The 22,701-nt window shown below is 47.9% G+C and overlaps 1 protein-coding gene across 2 annotated transcripts in view; it reads left to right on the top strand.

The window, feature by feature from the left end:
* The window catches only part of shisa10.1 (shisa family member 10, tandem duplicate 1), a 107,176-nt gene that overhangs the window by 31,592 nt on the left and 52,883 nt on the right, over positions 1-22,701 (top strand). The window contains exon 1 of one of the 2 annotated variants that reach the window (XM_038812646.1): positions 18,645-18,903. The exons of the other annotated variant lie outside the window; for it this stretch is intronic. Within the exon in view, the coding sequence (XP_038668574.1) occupies positions 18,893-18,903 (11 nt within the window). The 5' untranslated portion in view covers positions 18,645-18,892. Of the gene's footprint in view, positions 1-18,644; positions 18,904-22,701 lie in introns of those variants that run through there. 2 annotated transcript variants of the gene reach the window in all.

Here is a 22,701-nt window from a genome sequence, read left to right as displayed (position 1 = left end):
TACCTTGTCACATATTCAGTCAAGCAAGATACTAAACCCCAACAATGTCTTACCACCTGTGTGAGGTTCAACCATTGGTAGCTTTGTTCTGTGGAACTGAAAAAGGACTGTTCAGATCCGTCCAATTTTCAGGACCTTGCAGGAGAGATCATTCCAACAACCTGATCTGGAATGTAACCAAGATTCCAGAGGTCAATTTACAATGCCATGTCTGCCATTACATCAGAAAATATAATTGGTATTCAGGGATGTAAAAGCTGCCCAGAGGAAGGTGATGCTGTGGCATTGGGTGGAGACAACCAATTAAGCGCGCTCGCCTAACATTTAAAGAATGAAGAGTTGCCAATGGGTTTGTAATCGCAGTTTCTGGGTAAGTTATAGGTTGACATTACAAAGTTAACACATACTTCCAAGTTGCATCAAACCTTCTGGTACAGTATTAACTGTCCAGCAAACATCACTTGTGTATTCAGCAGTGAATTTTAAATGTCACAACAGGATATTTGAAAATGAAGTGTAAAAGGGCAGAGTGCTTTGTCTTCACTGTCATTAGGGCGTTTGCACATACTTGAAAAAAAACCTTAACATTTACAACAAAGAGGATATTTTCAAAGATCTTTTCACAAAAAAATGGCATGTATAATTTCACAAGGGCTTTCTAAGCATTGGCTCAAAATTGCTTTTCAGTTTGATTCCCTTTACTCTAATGCACTAAATCTGGTAGCTCCCCCATCGTTAATCCATTACAAACTGGGAAATAGACCTGGATGTTGTGGTCAGCAGCGAACAAATGACCCTCAAAACAGTGCGGCATCCCCAAAGTGGGCAGCACGGTAGCACAGTGGGTAGCACTGCTGCTTCACAGTGCTAGGGTCCCAGGTTCGATTCCCGGCTTGGGTCACTGTCTGTGTGGAGTCTGCATGTTCTCCCTGTGTCTGCGTGGGTTTCCTCCGAGTGCTCCGGTTTCCTCCCAGAAGTCCTGTAAGACATGCTAGGTTATTTAGACAACTGAATTCTCCCTCCGTAAACCCGAACTGGCGCCAGAATGTGGCGACTCGGGGTTTTTCACAGTAACTTCATTGCGGTGTTAATGTAAGCCTACTTGTGGCAATAAAGATTATTATATTATATGGGAGCTGTGTCCTGTGTAACCAGGACAAGCTGCTTGTGTCTCAACCACTCAATGAAGAAGCCTTACTGAGGTCTGCAGAGTCTAAATCTGTAGGTTTCAGTTAAAACATTTAATTCAGTGTAAAATCAAGTACAGAAAGTGAAATAAAGGGAAGGAAATAAATATTGGATTATGAGAGATGAGACAGACTGGAGAGACAGGAAAAAAAAACTTTTGTAAAGGCAACTTTATAAGACCTCCAATAATAAACATCTGAAGCAATGGGGCTCCATGTTTGTAAAAGTAATTTTCAGTGCCACAGATATTGTTTGGTAATAGCTAAGACTGGAGTATTGTGTTCAGTTTTGGTCTCCTTACTTGAGAAAGGACGTACTGGCGCTGAAGGGTGTGCAGAGGAGGTTCACTAGGTTAATCCCAGAGCTGAAGGGGTTGGATTATGAGGAGAGGTTGAGTAGACTGGGACTGTACTCATTGGAATTTAGAAGGATGAGGGGGGATCTTATAGAAACATTTAAAATTATGAAGGGAATAGATAGGATAGATGCGGGCAGGTTGTTTCCACTGGCGGGTGACAGCAGAACTAGGGGACATAGCCTCAAAATAAGGGGAAGTAGATTTAGGACTGAGTTTAGGAGGAACTTCTTCACCCAAAGGGTTGTGAATCTATGGAATTTCTTGCCCAGTGAAGCAGTTGAGGCTCCTTCATTCCATGTTTTTAAGGTAAAGATAGATAGTTTTTTGAAGAATAAAGGGATTAAGGGTTATGGTGTTCGGGCCGGAAAGTGGAGCTGAGTCCACAAAAGATCAGCCATGATCTAATTGAATGGCGGAGCAGGCTCGAGGGGCCAGATGGCCTACTCCTGCTCCTAGTTCTTATGTTCTTATGCCATCTAAAAATGTCCTTGCATGTGAATGGACAATCCCTGAATTTGTCCAGCCTGTTTAGTGGACAACTGCCTAAGTGTGTTTATTTGCCATATCTCTCAGCCAGATACTGGCTTGAGCTGAAATAAGGCAGGTTGGACAGCAATTTCTGATTTAATGAGGTCTTATAAGGTGGTTATATTTTGAACTGTCTGTTTTAATTTGAGGTAAAAAGGGCATATGTGCATTCATTCTGCTACTTCTGCACAGTGATAGAATGATCAAAGAATCATAGAATTTACACTGCAGAAGGAGGCCATCCGGCCCATCGGGTCTGCACCGTCCCCTGGAAAGTGCACCCTACTTAAGACCATGCCTCCACCCTATCCCCATAATTCAATAACCCCACCTAACCTTTTGGACACTAAAAGGCAATTTACCATGGCCAGTTCACCTAACCTGCACATCCTTGGACTGTGGGAGGAAACGAGAGCACCCGGAGAAAATCGACGCAGATAGGGGAGAAAGTGCAAACTCCACACACCGGCCGGGGCCGGAATTGAACCCGCTGTGAGACAGCAGTGCTAACCACTGTGCCACCGTGCTGCCCCTGGGGCATGATGTGGCCTGATTATCATGAGGACATGGAGCCCAGGTCACTTCCTATTGGAATTGTAATGCCAGGTTTAACACCTGAAAACAAAGGACAGAACAACTGGTTTTGCCATGGCTAGACCTCGAGACATTCAGTCTGATTTAAAATAGACCTGGACACAAAGGTAGAGTTCTGGAACGAGGGTAGGGACAGCATCTGCTGCAGTCAGTAGAGGGGGAAATAGTAATTTTTTTGTGGGTGAGGAGACAATCTCTGGTCAAAGTTAGACAGAAGCCGTTAAAATTTCAGAACATTGGAAGATTTGTCCTGGTATGACAGGGAGAAGGAATCGCCGAGTAAGCCATGCTGCTGTGGTCGATTCCGGATTTCTCAAGGCTGAGGGAAAAGACCTTCGACAGTGACTGGAAATTACAACTCTGTAAAATGGAGATGTGATCCCATTGGACACTGGAAGTAGCTTTATTCTTGTCCCTGTAATGTCTGAAATTCTGTAGACAGCTGAATGTATAAATGTGTCCTGGGGTTTTCAACTGTGTATTAAATGCAAAAAATGGGTACCTTTTCTGTAGTTTAATGTATTAGTTGCATACTGAATATTATTTTGTCTATGTTGACTTTAGTTTGTTATCGTCAAAGTCTGAAAACGTCAAATCGTGTGAGATCGTTTGAACCAGCCACTGGGAATTTGAACTTCTTTTTAAAAGTTATCAATCTCTACGATGATTGTAACAACTCCTTAACAACAGAGGGCAGCACGGTGGCGCAGTGGGTACCAATGCCTCCTCATGACGCCGAGGTCCCAGGTTCAATCCCGGCTCTGGGTCACTGTCCGTGTGGAGTTTTCACATTCATCGTGTTTGCGTGGGTTTCACCCCCACAACCCAAAGGTGTGCAAAATAGGTGGATTGGCCACGCTAAATTGCCCCTTATTGGCAAAAATGAATTGGGTGCTCTAAATGTATTTTAAAAAAACAACAGTGGGTGCTGATGACTTCACCGTTGTGTTCACTTCAAAACCTGAGCTAATTTCTTGAGCAAACATGTATTTTAGTTTTCACTTCAGAGTCCAATCAGTTTAAAACAAAGTGAAGAGTTTTCTGGAGTTTCCATGACTTGCTGTGAGTCTAATGTGCAGGTAATCCAATGTATTTGATTTGATTTGGTTTATTGCCACGTGTACTCAGGCACAGTGAAAAGCATTGTTCTGTGTAAAGATCGTTCCATACATGAAAATACATAGGACATACATAACTATGCAATATGAATACATAGACACACATCGGGTGAGAATACGGAGTGTAGTGCTACTCAGTAGAGAATATAAAATGAAAATCGCTTATTGTCGCAAGTAGGCTTCAAATGGAGTTACTGTGAAAAGCCCCTCGTCGCCACATTCTGGCGCCTGTTCGGGAGGCTGGTACGGGAATTGAACCGTGTGGCTGGCCTGCCTTGGTCTGCTTTCAAAGCCAGCGATTTAGCCCTGTGCTAAAGAATATCAGTTCAGTCAATAAGAGGGTCCACTCAAGAGTCTGGTAACGGCGGGGAAGTTGTTTTTGATACTGCTAGTGTGTGTTCTCAGACTTTTATATCTCCTGCCCGATGGAAGAGATTGAAAGAGAGATCAACCCGGGTGGGAGGGGTCTTTGATTATGCTGCCCGCTTTCCCAAGCCAGCGGGAGGTATAGACAGAGTCAATGGATGGAGGCGGTTTCGGGTAGTGGACTGAGCTGCTGTGTTCACGACTCTCTGTAGTTTCTTAGGCTGAGCAGTTGCCATACCAGGTTGTGATGCAGCCAGATAGGATGCTGTCTATAGTGAATCTGTAAAAATGGGTAAGACGTGGACATGCCAAATTTCCTTAGGTTCCTGAGGAAGTATAGGCGCTGTTGTGCTTTCTTGGTCAAAGCGTCGACGTGGATGGACCAGGACAGATTGCTGGTGATGTGATTATAGGTAATCTTAAATGAGCTCCGTGTGGGAGGTTAGCCACCCTTTCTGAAAAATGCACACAGCTTAAATCTGAACTGTTTTACAATCTCTTTCCACAGCTCTACACAAATAACGGTTTTACTTATACTTAATCTTCTCCACCCTTTAATTTGACACATTGATTTGATTGAGATTTATTGTCACGTGTACCGAGGGGTAGTGAAAAGTATTGTTCTGCGTACAGTCCAGACATATCATTCCATACATGAAAAAGATAGGACATCTGAGCTTTATGCAATGGGTTGGTACAGGTTACAATCAACAGCTGATGTTGCTGGATAATATTTGAAACTTCAGTGCAAATTGCTGCTGCTCTACAAGAGACTGGATTGACTGAAACATCTGACTACTATAGAGCAAGTGGGAGGAATATTGTTTTGTAACCGTCATGTGGAGCATTACTTTGCAGTCTGAAAGAGAAGTGTTGGCAATATTTCAATGGACATAAGTTTTGACTTGCAAACTTATGACAAATTAATGGAAAAATGGAATTTATGCTGACTGAAGACAGTTGGTCTTCTTATGGATGTCCTTGCTAGCATAGAAGAACTCTGTTCACGTTTTTCAAATGATAGTTTTCTCCCTCACAGCTCTTTTTGACAGCACATTTGCAGCACTTTTGAGTAACGGGTTGCAGCTTTGTAGGGCCGAGCTGCCTCCGAGCCCACCCCTGGCATGATCACCATGTCTGGTTTCTGCATTTGGAAAACAGTATTGATTAGCGCTGCTTCATGCTGCACTGGTGGGGCCAATGAATCCCAGAAAGCCGGGAGACTCTTGCACTGCCAGCAGAGGTGGTGGAGTCTGAGTCATTAGGGACATTTAAGCGACTCTTGGACAGGCACATGGACAGCAGTAAATTGAAGGGGTGTACGTTAGATTGACCTTAGATTAGGATAAATGGTCGGCACAACATCGTGGGTTGAAGGGCCTGTACTGTGCTGTACTGTTCTATGTTCTATGTCCTATGTCCTAAAGTGTTTCTGTTAGAGTGTTGAGAAATGGAAGGTTAGAGAGGCAGTCCCAGAGTTTGAGCCAAAATGCACCTCTCTCATTTAAGATGTTAAAAAAATGCAAAATGTCACTTGTCCTGGGCCCTGGGGATTGTCTCACCAGATTAGCCCATACTATGGGCGCAATTCTCTTACCACGTTGTGCTAAAGTGAGAGCACAACGTGACTGGAGAATCCTGGGAGAGGCCACCAGCGAGCTCCCCAACAGACTCCGTGCCTCGCGAGATTCACCGAAGTCCCGTAAGACTACTTACGACCTCCCTGCCCAGGATTCACTGGCCCCCCTCGATTCTCCGGCCTCCCCAAGGGAAGCTGCAGCCGGGCGCCAATCAGTGCTGTTCCACACAAATGTGGAACAGTCGGAATGGCACCCAGGGGGTCTCCCGGATTCCTGGGTGGTGAGGGTAAGTGCAGGGTGGTTCCCTGGCCCTCCACTTGGAATGTGGGCGCCTTGGCACTGCCCAGCTGGCATCTTGGCACTGCCAGCCTTGCACTGCCAAGTTGTGCAGGTGACACTGTCAACTGGCAGGAGCACTGCCTCGGTGCCAGGGTGGCAGTGCAAGAGTGCCCAAGTGCCAGGGTGGCATTGTCAAGGGACAGGGGAAGAGGGGGGCCATGCACATGAAATGAGAATGGAGGGGTGTTTGAAGGGTGTGGGAGTGCAGCGCAGGTATGTTGGGGCCTCTGGGAGGTTGGAGGGGTGAATGGTGGGGGGCTTAGAAGGGAGGGGGTGCTGCAAGGACGTTTGAGGGGGCCTGAAGAGGGGGGACCCCATAGTGGGGTGTCCTCACCTGGGGGGTGTGGGGTGGTGTCCATGTGTGGGGTTGACATTGCCCATGGTTGGGGTGTGTGGGGGACTCTCAAACTCACTTGGAGATCAGGGTACCCTTACAAAATGGCAGCCAGATCTCTGAATACAGCTCCCCAGTGTGAAAAAGAATTCTTTAGCCTGCCAATAACTGCTCCTCTGTACCAGCCTTGCCACCCCTGGACCACCCCCCCCCCAGCCCTGCCACGGCCCCCCGGCCAGTGGAACGACTTCCCCCCGACTGTGGCAGTGCTGGACTCAGTCTGCAGCCTCCACTCGAGGTCCCGAAACGATGTGAGCGCACGGGAGCGATGCCGTCGGGGACTTGGCCCATCGGGGGCGGAGCATCGGGGTAGGGCCTCGGGTGGCGTCCTGAGGCCGTCCCGATGGCATGTGGCGTACTCGAATAGGGGCGGACCATTCCGACGTAAAAGTGGATTCTCCGGCCGATCGCCAAATGTGATTTTAGCGGTGAGGAAATCACCGGCGGGAAACTGCCTGACAAAACCACAACAAATTAAGTTAGAAATGCTTTTGAGAGAATCGCACCCTTAGAATCTTCTTTATTATTGGGGAGCTGAACTCGCTGGCCAGAGCGACTCCTCAGAGATTGGGCCGCCATTTTGAAAGGGTCCTGGTATCTAAGTGAGCTTAAGGATCCCCCACCCGTCAGCAATATCTCCCCAACACCACCCCCACACACTAATGGGCATTACCCCACAAGTGAGTATACCATGCTATGGGGTCCCTGATGGGCCTCCACTCTTCAGGGCCCCCCCCTTTCCAGGACCACCATACTTCCCCCCCCCCTCCCCCCTAATTTACCAGAAGCCCCTACGTACCTGTCCTGTACCCCCCTCCATCCTTCATACCTGCACTCCACCCGCCTTTCTTGGTATGTCCCCCCCTCAGGTCCTGACCCTTATCATTGCCGCCACCTGGGCACCCTGCCATCCTGGCAGTGCTCCTGTCGGCTTTGCAGTGCCGCCCGGGTAGCTTGACATTGTCAGGGTGGCAGTGCCAAGGTGCTGCATTCCAGGGGGAGGGCCAGGGGGCCACCCTGCACTCTCCCAAGTCACCCAGGGGCCATGATGGCCAGGGAGACCCCAGGGTGCCATTGCACCTGGTCCACATTTGTGTGGAACAGTACTGAACGACCCCCATCTGGGGCCTCCTTGAGGAGACCGGTAGATCCCGGGAGGCTGGTAGATTCAGGCAGGCCAGTAGATCCCTTGGTCGTGCCCATTATGGACAGGATGCCTCGTGAGTTCTGGATGGATCTCGCGAGGTGTACTGTCTGCCGGGAAGCTCGTGGGAGGTTTCCCCCAGCATATAGGTTCCGCATCGCGCTCCCTTTTGAGTGTGTTGCGGCCAGTAGATCACATCCAAAGAATTTAAATCTGACTCGCTGGTTAATCAAAAGCTCTCCCGATTTAAAAACAGCAAAGACTTGCATTTTTATGGTGCCTTTAATGTAGTAACATGCCCTGAGGTGCTATATTGATGCGCTATACTGATGCATTATCAAACAAAGTCTGATGCCAAGCAATCGACAAGATATTAGGAGAGATGGCAAAAAGCTTGGGCAAAGAGGTAGATTTTATCAAGTTCCTTAACGGAGGAGAATGAGGGTGAAAAAAGGTTTTTTTTCATGACCACGATATCCCAAAGCACTTGGCTGCCAATTAAGTACTTTTGTAACGTAGGAAACACGGCAGCCAGTTTGTGCAAGCGAGCTCTCACATACAGCAATATGCTAAGGATTTGGTCATTTGTTTTTGTGTTGTTGATTTTGAGATAAATATTGGCCAGGACATTGGGGGTGACTTCCCCGTTATTCTCCAGATTAGTGGCGAAGTATCTTTTACATCCGTCTAAAAGGGCAGACGGACCCGGGTTAACGTCTCATCCGATTGAAAGCTTTTCCAAGCGTGCAGCATTCCCTCAGTACTGCACTGGAGTGTCAACCTTGATTCTTGCGCTCTAGTCGAGGAGAAGGTCTTGAACCCGCAACCATGTGACTCGCAAGTGAGTAAGCTACCAGGTGATTCACAGCTGATATTCAAGAGGTTTAGGGAAGAGCTCCTATCACTTGCGCCCAGGCAGATGAAGGCAATATCATTGAAACGTGTTGACAGCATGGCTAACAATCTCTACTTGCTCAAATATTTAAATAACCTGTGTTTCAAGACCATCTGGGGCGCAGGGGATTCATTTGGTCATATCTCACACAAAATAGATGGATCTGCGTGGGGATTGTGCATCATTCCACTCCACAGCCTTGGTTAGGACCAGCTCTGTAGTTGCACCTTTTGCTTTATCACTCTGAGTGGCCTTTTTGTTCACTAATGGCAATATAACTTTAGTCAGAAAATATTTCTCTGGGTTATTTATGCCCCTTTATAAAAAGGTATTTTTTTGTCAGGGCCACAAAGAATCCAGCACGAGTTTTCAGGATACAAAGAAGTAACATTTATTTAAAATAACATATATATATATACAACAGCAGCAACAACTTCCCCTGCTGCTCACTCCTCACTCTCTGCTGGTTCCAAACTGGCTAGCTCTATTTATGCAGGGAGTCTGCTAATGATTTCTCCGCCCCCTCATTGGTGAAGCTCATACTCCCATAGGATTGTGGGATTGTCATTAGTCCCCAGCCAATGGTAAGCAGGCAGGTTATAACATCCCTCCCCCCCCAAAGTCCAAGGAATCCACCGAAGACCCTGGCGAAGGAGGACGTCGGACTTGTTTTGCCGCAGGCCGGACATCGTTTGCACGAGGCGCTGGATCGGACGGCATGTAACGAGACGGAGACCGGCGCTTCCATGATGAACGGCGTAACGGTTGTACATCCACGGCCTGTGGGCCCGAGGATTCCCCCTCTGAGGTGTCTTGTGTCTCCATCTCGGAGTCACAGTCTGCCGCCTCCTTCAGCTTGGCGTCTTTATCTCCACGCGGTTCTGTCACGACCTGCGCAGGCTTTGAGTGAAGCACCAGAGGAAGATTGTGAGGAATACTTTCCATTGTGTCTGGTCTCTGTGGCTGTAGAAATGAGCTCCTGGGGCGGGGAATCTTTGGAAGGGATAGTCTTCTGGACCGAACATGGTCCACATGTTTGCACTGGAGACGACCCTGGGCTTGCACCTGGTAAGAGATAGGGCCCGTTTGGCGAAAGATAACGGCAGGGACCCACTGGGCACCACCAGCAAAATTCCGAATGAACACTGGGTCACCGGGCGTAAACTGCCGAACCGGCCGATGCCGAGAAAAACCATGTCCCTGCCGTTCTTGTGAGCGGCGTACTTTTGTGCCAATGTCCGGGAAAACCATACTAAGGCGGGTGCGAAGTCTCCGGCCCATTATGAGTTCTGCGGGAGCTACCCCAGTCACTGCATGGGGGGTGGTCCTATATGAAAACAAAAAATGAGCCAGTCTCGTATCCATCGACCCGGAAGACTGCTTCTTTAGGCCTCGTTTGAATGTCTGCACTGTGCGCTCCGCCAACCCATTTGAAGCCGGGTGGTAAGGGGCAGTGCGGAAATGGCGTATGCCGTTCACCTTCATGAACCTCGCATACTCCTAACTTGTGAACGGAGTGCCATTGTCCGTGACCAGCACCTCGGGGAGGCCATGCGTACTGAAAGAAAAACGCATCTTCTCGATTGTTGCGCAGGACTTTGTGCCTACCATCTTATGCATCTCCAGCCATTTAGACTGGACGTCGATTAATAGAAGGAATATGGATCCTTGGAAAGGGCCGGCAAAATCTGCCCATTGCAAGCGCGCCCAAAGCCGCCCTGGCCGTTTCCAGTGATGTAGGCCGCGGACGGAGGAAGCTTCTGATGCTCCTGGCAAATGGAGCAGTTTGGGCCACCTTCTCAATGTCCTTGTCGAGGCCTGGCCACCAGTCATAACTCCAGGCCAACATTTTCATTTTGGTCACACCTGGATGCCCATTGTGAAAGTCCCTTAGTATCAGCTCCTGTCCTTTTTCCGGGACAATCACACGCGTCCCCCACAAAAGGATGCCGTCTTCCACGCTGAATTCGGACAGCTTGGAGAAAAATGCCTGCATCTCATCTGGGAGCTGTCTATGCTGCCCACCATGCAGGACTATGTGCCGAACCTTTGACAGGACTGGCTCCGTCTGGGTCCATTCATGGATCTGTGATGCCGTGACAGGCAACGTGTCCATAAAATTTAGGGTTGCAACCACCTCACCGGTCGAAGGGGTCGACATGGGGCCGGTCGATAAAGGTAATCGGCTCAGTGCATCGGCATTCCCTATCTGGGTTCCTGGTTTGTGCTCCAAAGAATACTCGTATGTAGCGAGCAACAAAGCCCAGCGCTGGCTCCGTGCGGAAGCAATGGGCGGTATTGGCTTATCCTCTCTCAAATGTCCCAGCAGAGGCTTATGATCAGTCACAATAGAGAAGTGGCAGCCATATCTTGCCTCCTAAAGTCCAAGTGGTTAATGATTTGCCACCGGTGGGAAAGTGGGTAATGATTTGCCTCCGGTAAAGTCCAAGTGGTTAATGATTTGCCACCGGTAGGAAAGTGGTTAATGGTGGAAACGTTTCACCACAAAGACAACTGCCAGGCCCCCCTCCTCGATCTGCGCTTACTTTTTTTCCGCTGCAGTCAATGTGCGGGAGGTGAAAGCTATCGGCCGCTTGTCCCCGTTCTCCATCTTGTGGGACAGGACGGCCCCAATACCATACGGGGATGCATCACATGTGATGAGCAAAGGCTTTCCAGGATCATAGTGGGTTAGTAACCCAGACGACGACAATTGTTGTTTTACCCGCCGGAAAGCGGTTTCTTGCGGCTGACCCCAAACCCAGGTGTGATTCTTCTTTAGCAGAAGGTGCAACAGAGCCAGCGTGGTTGCCAGATTGGGGAGGAACTTTCTGTAATAGTTTACGAGGCGGAGAAACGAACGAAGATGCGAAGTGTCAGTCGGGGCGGGGGCCTGTTGAATCGCGCGTACCTTCTCTGCGATGGGGTGCAAACCTTCGCTGTCCACCTGATAACCCAGGTAGACTATTTTGTTCGCCTGAAAGACGCACTTTGTGCGACGTAAACGGACTCTAGCCTCCGAAAAGCATCCAAGGACAGCCTCCAAATTTTCCAAATGTTCCTGCTCTGATGTCCCTGTGATCAAAATGTGATCTAAGTAGACACAACACGCGGTAAACCTCTCAAAATGCCCTCCATAACGCGTTGAAAAATAGCGCAGGCAGAGGATACTCCAAAGGGCAAACGTGTATGTTCATACAGGCCCCGGTGTGTATTAATCGTTACATATGGCCGGGAGGCAGGGTCCAGCTCCAACTGCAGGTAGGCCTGACTCGTATCTAATTTTGTGAACGAGAGTCTGCGTGCAAGCTTCGCGTAGAGGTCCTCTATGCGAGGCATTGGGTATCGGTCGAGACAGGAAGCCGTATTCACTGTACGTTTATAGTCGCCGCACAAGCGAACTGTGGCATCTGACTTCATTACAGGTACAATTGGTGCTGCCCAGTCAGCGAAACGGGCCTGATGGTACCCAAAGTCTCCAAACGAGTGAGCTCCCCTTCTACCTTCTCGAGCAAGGCGTAAGGCACCGGGCACGCCCGGAAATAGCGCGGCATGGCTCCTGGTTCGACTTGGATACGGGCGACTGCCCCTTTCATTTTCCCCAAACCGGGCTGGAATACATCTGGGTATCGTCCTAGCCCCTCAGTCAACCCTCCAGAACCTGTTTGGAGGATGTGCTGCCACTGCAGCCGCAAATGGCGCAACCAGTCCCGACCCAACAGGCTGGGCCCGTGGCCGCGCACCACGATAAGTGGGAAACGCCCCTCCTGGCGTCCATAAACAACAGGGGTCATCGTAGTTCCTGCAATGTCCAGTGGTTCCTCCGTGTAGGTGGCCAGCCTGGCCTGTGTGTTGATTAATGTAAGGGTCTTTATACCCTGCTTGATGCAGTCGAATGTCCTCTGGGCGATCAAGGAGACCGCTGCGTCAGTGTCCAACTCCATCTCAAGCGGGTGACCATTGACACGTACTGTCACCTTAATGGGGGCCACACGGGGAGCTGCCACAAAATGCAGCTGCAGGCAGTCATCCTCCGACTCCACGTCCTCGGGATTAGTCGCCGCAGATTCATCCAAATGAAAGGTACGGCCCCTGGCCTGGCCCCAGTTTCGGTCGGATGACGGCGCCTCTGGCGCCCCCAGGACCGGCGTCCATGACGGGGTCAGCGCCTACAAGTCCGACACGGACATGGCTCCTCATCCATTCTGGAGAGGTCTCCTTTTGGGGAGGAATGTCCGACGGCCACTGGCGTCGATCCGGACGTCGCCTCACCCAAGGTACCACAGGGGTGCAGGCAGACGCTTTTGGACGGAAGGGGTTGCGCCCCAAGACATGCACCTTCATTCCCTGTAGCTCCTGCACTCCTCGTTCTGCGCTCTCTCGGGACAATACTATTTGAATGGCCTGTTGAAAAGTCAATGTAGGCTTGGCTAACAACTTTCTCTGGGTGGCCGCATTGTTAATACCGCAAACCAAACGGTCGCGTAACATTTCTGACAAGGTCTCACCATAGTCACAGTACTCCGCAATCCTGCGTAGCCTGGATAGAAAGTCGGCAAGGGATTCTCCTGGGATCCTCTCAGCGGTATTAAACCGGTAACGTTGGGCTATCGTGGATGGGGTTGGGTTAAAATGTTGTCCCACTAAGTTCACAAGTTCATCAAACGTTTTGGCGTCCGGCGCAGCTGGGTAGGCAAGGCTCTTAAGCACCCCAAACGTATGCGGGCTGCAGGCAGTGAGCAATATGACCACCTGACCCTCATTTTCAGTGATGTTGTTTGCCCGGAAATAGTAACGCATCCATTGTGCGTACTGGTTCCAGCTTTCCAGCGCAGCATCAAAAACATCCAAACGTCCATACAGAGGCATGGTGTAATAGAAAACAACTTCCAACCTGTATCCAACAAAAATCCAGGGAGGTGGCTTCAGCAGTGTAGACAGCTATTCACCTTAACCCTCGTCGCCAGTTTTGTGAGGGCCACAAAGAATCCAGCATGAGTTTTCAGGATACAAAGAAATAATATTTATTTACAATAACATATGCAACTTCCCTTGATGCTCACTCCCCTCTCTCTGCTGGTTCCAAACTGGCCAGCTCTATTTATGCAGGGAGTCTGCTAATGATTTCTCCGCCCCCCTCATTGGGGGCTCATACTCCCATAGGATTGTGGGATTGCCATTAGTCCCCAGCCAATGGTAAGCAGGCAGGTTATAACAGATTTACAACCATAACAGAGCGGACAGCATGAATTGACCAGCACACGCTAGCAAAGATCGGGGAATCTTGTAGCTGGAATGATATCCAGTGGAGCAACAAAAGGTTAATACAATGTTCATGAGACGCTTTTAGAATTTATGAAGAGTTTTGATGGAGCGAATAGGAAAAGACTATTTCCGAAGTGTTGAGGAGTCATCAATTGAAAAATTCCCACTGACAGAGTGAAATGACTAGTTAAGAGAAATGATTTTACTCAGAATATTTTTGCAACATGCTGGTATCAGCAACCAAAACCATTACGTCCATTAAGGGATATATGCAAGAAATTAGATAAGCATGTGAAAGGGAGGGAGATGCAGGGCTTGGGGGAGAGCTTGGGGCAGGGAGATTCATTTTGAAGCCCAGATATGATGAGCTGTTTGGCTTATTCCTGCACTGTAAACCTTTGGTTCTATTTAACACAAGAGGGGGGGGACCTCTTTAATTGACGGAGCTGGTTCTGTAATTTGCAACAGAATGTTTCATGCAAAGCAAAGAAGGGAGTATACTATCCAGGATCCAATTTTCTCTTTCTGCCCGACTAACTCCATGGGCGGGATGTTTCAGTCCCGCCCATCCCGGGACTGGAAATTCTTGCCCGAGGTCAGTGGACCTTTTTGCTCCTCTGCCAAATGATACGTCCCGCCCTCGATGTTTCCCACGGTGGGTGGGACCAGAAGATTTAGGCCCATGTTTTCTCAATCAACCATCCGAATTACCTATCCAGGAGCTCAGGCAGGAATCCAAATAAGCAGTGAAGGCCACATGTAGAGGGAGGACTTAGCATTCCTCCCCCTCAACCTGAAGGAAGTGTAAAGGTTCCTTTGATTTATGCTGCCATGCGCAAAGCAAAAGTGGTTTGAAGTACTTTCTGTAGCTGCCCTCACACAAGTTATCTGTAGTCAATGGATGGGGTGTCATATAGCCCAATTACACTGCATTGTTTGCATTGACACAGTGCTTTAAAAAAATGCTATCCTGCACGGATGCGGTCTATTTTTAGTTTAACTGGTATGCTAACTTCACTTCAGGCTCTCACACGGCTGTGGTCAACAACTCCTGAAGACTAATTCTGTCCCTACCCTCAACAAATAACTTCAGGAGAAATGACAGATCAAAATTACATTTATTTTCAGGATCATACTGAGGGACATTGCTGAATAATTTAAGTTGCATAATACTCATTGGTTTGGCTTTTGATCCCACACTAATTAATTGGGTGCGTGTGGTGTTCAGATAGTTTAAACATAATGGCAGTGAATATTTGACTAGGGTGTCAGCAGCTCATTAGTTTCAATATCTAATGCTGTTGTACAGTTGTTCTTCAAAAGCTCCTTTTATGCAGCCTCCCATGTTTAGGGAGAGCAAGTTAACCAAACTCACTTCAGCATTTTGCCGTTTGTCGTCTGCTGCCAGCCCTCCTGTGCTTTGGGCCTCTAAAATCCTCATTCCCCCATGCCCACTTTGCTGGGGTCTCCAATGTCTGCCCCCCTTTGCTGCGGTCTCCAACGTCTGCCCCCCTTTGCTGGGGTCTCCAATGTCTACTCACTTTCCAGGGGTCTTCAAATCCCAGCCCAGCTAAAATACCCAGACGTATTTACGCGGGAACGAAACTGTTCCTCGATGGACTGGACATGTCTGTCGAGGGGGATGATAGGCACGGGGAGCTGGAAACACCAATAGGACTGGGAGAGATAATGGAGAGTATCAACTCCATGCAGGCGGGGAAGGCGGTTCCCGGCGGACTTCTACCAAAAATTCGGACCAGCTCTGGCCCCACACCTACGGGAAATGTTCGCAGACTTGCTAGCGAGGGGCACCCTGCCTTCAACGCTAGCACAGGCCACAAGATCGCTGATATCCAAAAAAGACGAAGACCCGATGGAATGCGGATCATATAGACCCATTTTGCTACTCAATGTGTACCTGAAGATACTCGCAAAAGACCTATAGACTAGAGAACTGTGTATCAGCGGTGGTCGCAGAGGACCAGACAGGCTTTGTCGAGGGTAGACACCCAACTGCGAATATCAGGCGGCCTTGAATGTAATAATGGCCCTGTCCGGGGAGAGAACACCAGAGGTGATTAGCTCCCTGGACATAGAAAAGGCCTTCGACAGAGTCGAATGGAAGTACCTCATTGACATACTGGAGCGGTTTGGGTTAGGGACGGGGTTCACCTCATGGGTGAAACATCTGTAAAATGTCCCCATGGCGAGCATTTGGACCAACACCACCAGCTCTGAATACTTCCAGCTGCACAGAGGCACGAGGCAGGGATGCCCGCTGTCTCTGCACTTGTTCGGCAGCAATCAAAACCCTGCCGATCGCTCTGCAAGACCCGAAAGTCTGGAAGGGCACCAGAAGAGGAGTCAGAGAGCACAAAGTCTCACTCTGTGCGGATTACCTGCTTCTCTACATCTCGGACCCACAGAAGGGCCTGAAAGTAATTATGAAGCTCCTGGAAGGGTTCGGGGCTTCTCAGGCTACAAACTCAACCTGGGCAAGAGCAAGGCTTTCCCAGTGAACGTGACCAGGGGAGGACAGAGCGGGAGGGTCAACCACAACTAGCCCCAAAGCAAAATCCGCTACCTGATGGAGCTCAGCAGAAATGGGAGGACGAACCCGGAACAGACGGGGGTTGGGTACTCTGGAGCGAAGCACTAAGTAGGGCAAACTCCAACTCCTCCTGCGCAAGGCTAAGCCTCATGCAGTTTAAAGTGGTGCACAGAGCTCACCTAACCATAACCCAAATGAACAGTTTCTTCCTGCAGGTGGAAAATAAATGTGAACTGTGCCAGGGAGGCCCGGCCAACCACACCCACATGTTCTGGGCCTGCCCCAGACTTGTCAGGTTCTGGACATCCTTCTTCGAGGTGATGTTTAAGGTTGTGGGGGTGAGGGTGGAGCTGTCCCCGAGAGTGCCAATCTTCGGGTTATTGGACTGACCAGAACCACATGTGGGGAAGAGGGCCGACGCCCTGACATTTGGTTCTTTAATTGCATGCCGGAGAATCCTGCTTGGCTGGCGATCAGCGGCAGCACCCACAGCTGCAAACTGGCAGGCAGACCTGTTGGAATTTCTCCACCTGGAGAAGATTAAGTACACCATCCGAGAGTCGTACGAGGGCTTCCGCAAAGTGTGGGGGCTATTTGTCAGCCTGTCCCAGGACCAGTTCGAAGCCAACAGTGACTTGCAAGAAAGGTGGGAGGGGGGGACTGAGGAGAGCAAAGAAGAGCACACATAATGGAGAGGAGCAGAGGGGAGAGGAGCAAAGGGGGGAGGGGAAGGAAGGCAAGGAGGGACCGCAAGGGAGTAACAAGAGAGGCATGGGGGGGGGGGGAAGAGAGGAGGTGAGGGGGCAGGAAGACCCCTCCCCCCTTAACAAACCCACAAAGACAACAACAGGAACTGCAGAAGAGAAGAGCTGAGTACAGCAATAGGGCACCCAGGGTGAAAGGTAGTGCCAGGAAGGAGCCAGGCTATCAGGGAGGGGCACGAATAATTTTTCCACACAGTCTTATAAAATAAACCACAATATTGGAGTTTTGGTCCAGTATCCTAGCCACTGTTGGGGTCTAGTCTGGGATAGTAATAATAGGTATCCAGGATGCCACACCACTCACTACTGCACAATATTCTGTGTACCAGCCAGCAATGGATCAGTCCGCAGCACATGAGATCAGGGAAATACATTTGATGTCAGCTCCAGCGTCTGTGGAAAGCAGTGCGATTATTTTAAACTTATGGGAATCACAATGCGCAGCAGAATGGAAAGTGAAGTTGAAGCCAAATGTCAGTCATGTCCGTATTTAAGGGCGGAGAAGACTCGAGCAGCTGGATGGTCTATTCCTGCTCCTATTTCTGGGCTTTATTATGAAGCTGGGAGGGCCAATGGGAGACTGTCCCGCTCAATAGCGGGTAAGTAACAGAGGGGGGTGCATCAATGTGGAGGTGCACAACTTTATTTAAAACCTGCCTCCAGGCGGTTGAACTGTCCCCTGTCACGTTGGGAGACTGGAGTTGGCCCCCTCATGTTTTACAGTGGAGTACATCTGTGTGGCACAGTCTGGTTGCCATTTATTTGATGTCATCCGAGCATCCCCATGATGAGTAATTATGATGTACTCCACGTAGCTGCTGAGGAATGCCATGCTCTTTGCCTTTCCCAATACTTGCCCGGACCTGCAAACGTTGGAACATTAATCCCTATCTGCTGATAGCCAGGAAATGTGATGTATTCATTTTCTGTTACCAAGTAGTTGTACTATGTGACGTGTGAGACTCGGTTGACAAGTTATATTTGTAGTTGTTGTATTTTTGCCAAAAATATAAACAGCCAGATGTTAAAGTGATCCCGTCTGGCTCCTGAGCATTTAATCTGAGAAAGAAATCTGCTCATGGAATGAAAGGGCAGACTTCCACCCCTTTCCAGCACTAAAGAATATCCAGATCTGCTGCTGCTGCTGTGGTTTTGTTGATGAAAGAGCAGACACGTGAACAGGAGTGATTACATAGTTCATCCAGAGTGATAAATGAACAAGTTTCTCCGCTCGGAGGACGGATTTGTTACTCTGAAGTCTGCCAATATCACTGCAGCTTGAGGAATCGGTGAGCTGGGCGAGGAGGAAAGTGTTGAAAGATTTGTCCATTCTTGGGAAGAGTGTTTCACATTGTCCCCTCTCATTCAGCAACCGCTTTTCAAAATGACATGATTTTTGTTTCAGAACGAAATCAAACGTTTTTACAAAGCTGTTGGCAGAAATTTTATTTCCAAGCCAACTACATTTTGTTTTTTCATGAATGTGAGGAAGGGCTGCCTGATTTTAACTGGCTGATACCCATGGGTGATGCAGCCAGAAGCAGGCGTGGCTAAGCTTGTTATTTGTATGCTGCCAACGTAGCAGCAGTGTCTGTCTGTATGCTGCTTCTAGTCTTGTTAATGCTTCAGAACACCATGAACGCTCATTATCTGAATGGCGTAATAGCCTGGATTTGACCACAAATGAGCTTGCTGAGTTTGTACCATCGATGCTGTTGCATTTGACCGAGCTTTGTGTACAGTACGGAAAGCCCAGACACAAAAGGATTTCAGATACTGTACTTGGCTGCTTTTGAATTTGATTCAAAATGGGCTTTAGGTAAGTTTAAACTTTTCAAGCGTTTGCTCCTTTTGTCCTGTGTGTAATTTTCAGCAACATGTAATGCTTGAACATGAGGTGTTGTTTAAGAGGAACATACAGAGGAACAAGCTTGTGACAAAACAAAGAGGCATTCATTGTGATTTCCTGCAGTAAAAGGCACCTTTTATAGAAGCTGAAACCCTTTTTCAAGATGTATACATTTAATCTGTACGTGTTTACATTTAAGTTTACTCCCTTGCTTCAGCGCTTTGCTATTTTCTGTACATTTTTTGGGTGAATTCTTTTGTTTAAGGGCTGGGACCAGAATACCTTTGTATCACCCAGAGCTCACTTACCACACCTCATAGTTGGGCACTGTAGGAAAGTAAAATCCACTGTCCTTGGCAATGTTTCCCTTTGGGATTGCAAACATCGAAGTTTGAATGAGAGCAGTGCCATTGTTTCTGTGTCTCAAGCTGCTTCCTGCTGTTGGAGGAGGGGTAAGACTAGCATCAGCTGACATACTGCAGAAATCAACAGCATTACGTGTCCATTAATGGGCAAATTGGTTTTTACTGGATCTTACCAGTGGTGGACTGGTCTCTGCTGAGGCCAAAACCTAGCTGATGGCTAGAGGCTGCCTCCCTGGGAGGTCAGCATTCTCTCCTATAATCTCTCCCCTCACTCAGAGCTGTGGGTGTAAAAGGGTCACAGGCCAGCTTGTGATGGTGTTCCCCCTCCACAATGATGGTCTCCGGTAGCTGTAACCACAATTTATTTTTAGGATTTGTTGTCGGCTTCACCCCCCATGTTAAGGTGCCCACAGGGTCTCCCTCCTACAATAGCAGTGCCACCATTCTAGGTGAGGCTGCCGGCTCCCAAAGCCTTGGGCTCTCTCATTGGTCTATGCAATTCACCTGACGCCTGATTGGATGAGTCTTCTGGAAGAGGCCTGTTAATTAGCCAGGCAGGCTGATCACAACGTTGTCGGGGTTGGGATCTGGAAATAGTCTTGACCCTGATAGAAAAAACTAAGGATGAAGATTCTGCCCATATTGTTCGAGGTCCCATCCTTCAGATGACATATTGAATTGTTGGGAAGCGATTTCTATTTGTGTTGGTAAATATGATATAGTTGTAAATGTGTTTAACTTAATGTTTCTGTGCCTGGAAGAATAAAATCTGTAGTTAGATTCATGCTGGCCAAAGGTTTGTATGTGTGGGGTTGGTTTCAATTCCAACTGTATGGTGTTTACAGAGGGCTACAGCGTGAAGGATAAATACACCAGCAGTGGCTGCTAATCAACTGAAGCCTTGTAAATTAGAGAGGCTTCTAAATTTTAGTTTCGCTAATTTGATTGCAGTTGGAGCTAGGTAATGAGAGAGAGGGCATCTCTTGCAGTTCTGTTAGAAGCAGGCAGTTTTGAATGAACATCTCTCTCAGACTTGCTAGAACAAAAGTCATACAGTGGAATAATGGTCCAGAAAACAGGTGCCAGAAATTTAACGTTCAGCTAGTTAAGGAGACTAAAGAAGTGAAGAGAAGTTTTCAAGAAGTCTGCAGTTAACGGAACAGAGGAAACTGGAAACCGGAACAGATTACTGTTCAGTAAAATCACGGAGAGTTGAAAATACATTGAATAATGGTAGTATCTGCAGTAGTGCTAAGGTTTGTGAGAAATTACTACAGTTTGGAAGACATTATGTGAAATAACTGTGGAAATCGGTGGTCGGATCTCAAAGTTTATATGAAAATCTTTAAGAAAGAAGAGGTGTAAAGCATGAAAGCAAAACCTTGGTAGAAGCAGCGAAGGGAAAGCATTATTTAAAATTTTTAAAGTGTAACTTTTTGAAGCGGAATTTGAAATCACTTGTGTGGAAGTGGAACTTCAGTGAGACAAGGTGACTCACGGTATAAGAATCATTTGGGAGATTCTGAGGAAAAATCCAGACTTTCACTTGGGTTCAGAGAGGTGTGTGTCTTAACACAGCCATCTTGCGTGTTTTCGAGACCACTGTAGTTTAAGATGTATTTTGTAATCTGTGTGTAATTGTTCAGATAAGGGGTGAGTAAAGGAGTATTGTACCATAATCCAATTTTTTGCATGTTCAATAATTTTATTTATTGTTAAAACTATTTAGCAGTCATGTGACACTGTTCTTCCACATTTTGTTTTTAAAAAGTTAAAATTACAGTCTTTTGAGCCAGAATCCTATTCTGGGATCTTTCCGTCCAGCTACAACACCAACTGGGACCTCAACAGAACCAAAGTCCTGTCTGCCTGTTCCACCCCCACCCGGCGACCGGAAATTCCAGCCTGAGGTCAATGACCTTTATGTGTCCGCGTCCCACCCATGACGATCTTGCGGGGTGCGGGGCGGAAGAATCCAGCCCCAGGTCTTTGCACCTTTTGACCAACATTCCTTCCTCAAACCAGTGCCACCAAAACTGAATATTTGTGCAATTGTGGGAGTATGCTGCATTTATCCATGGAACAACAGTGCATCTTAAAAGTAATTCATTGTACATAATGTAGGTTTAGACATTTCTGAGAGGAGTAATAAATTGCGATGTAAGGATCATTTCCTTTTCAACTAGGTTGCCTTCTAAAAGAGAACACAATAGGTTTCTGAGTAATGCGATTGTTGCCAGTTTCATGATGAGGAATTACTTATTATAGTCTCCCGGAACTTTACTCAATGCCTTTAGGGGGTTCAGAGAGGAATTTCCCAGAACTTTCCAACAGGTTGGCCATAGCGTTTTACATTCACTTCTCCCACAAGAATGCTTCTTCAGCAGGGCAAGGTACACGTGTTAATATAATATGTATTCGGGTTGGGTTTGATGGCTTTATGATTCCGCACTGTCCTTCCGTTTGTCAATTAACATAAACATCTACTTTTGGATAAAAGTTTACTTTAGCGTCCTACCAGTTCAATGCTGTGCTCCCATCCGCCATCTGTGCAATCAGACGACAGTCAAATAAGAACGATCACTGGGTTGTAACACATTGGCATTGGTGTTAGTTATCACCACAGAGGAGTTGTGTATGAATTTAGGCAGCTTGACATCAGTTATGATGTGTTAACTGCACTGTGAATATAAATGGCCACCATCTGCAGAAGGTTGTAGCAGTGTGAACCTTTCAAAAACGTAGGTTTACGAATCAGCTATTTGAAGAAGTATCTTCTGATTCATTGCACACACTGACTGTCGGAATGTGGTCTTGCACACCAACATTCTCTACAGTCAACGTGACAAACTGGGAGGCACATACTGTTCTCCAAAGATTGGCACGCCACACCTTGAACTGATGGAGAGCAGAGGGCTCTCTCCCACACTGGGATAAAAATGTGACAATAAATGTTTTTGTGCCCCACATTTTATCAAATGAGACAAAACAAAAGTAGCGGCCACGATTTTTCGGGTCCGTTAGCCACAGTTGTAAATCATATTCTGGCCACTAAATTTCATGAGAAGACTATAATGAAATTTGTGGCGGCAAGATTTTGGTTTGTATATTTCCCCCCCCCCCTCCAAGCCAGTGATGCGTTCAAGTTCACATCCGTGATATCGGCTTTATGTTGTAGCATCTGGCACTGTGGAATGCTTCCCCCCCCCCCCTCTTCATGACGTTGTGATGTCATGTCGCCATGAATCACTACTGGATTTCACAAACCAGTCGCGATTACTACACCAGGGGTGAGGGGCTGCCTGGAGACCACCGGTATTGAGCGATGAAGCTGGGCATAGCCCCCTGGCATAGCCCCAATGCCAGGGGGCACTGAAGTGTGCACTGCCGGGGGTAACCCTCT

This window comes from Scyliorhinus canicula, chromosome 11 (genome assembly GCF_902713615.1).
Source record: "Scyliorhinus canicula chromosome 11, sScyCan1.1, whole genome shotgun sequence".
NCBI classification, from domain to species: Eukaryota; Metazoa; Chordata; class Chondrichthyes; order Carcharhiniformes; family Scyliorhinidae; genus Scyliorhinus; species Scyliorhinus canicula.
Note: the sequence above shows the minus strand (reverse complement) of the source record. Positions and strands in the feature narration are given on the sequence as shown.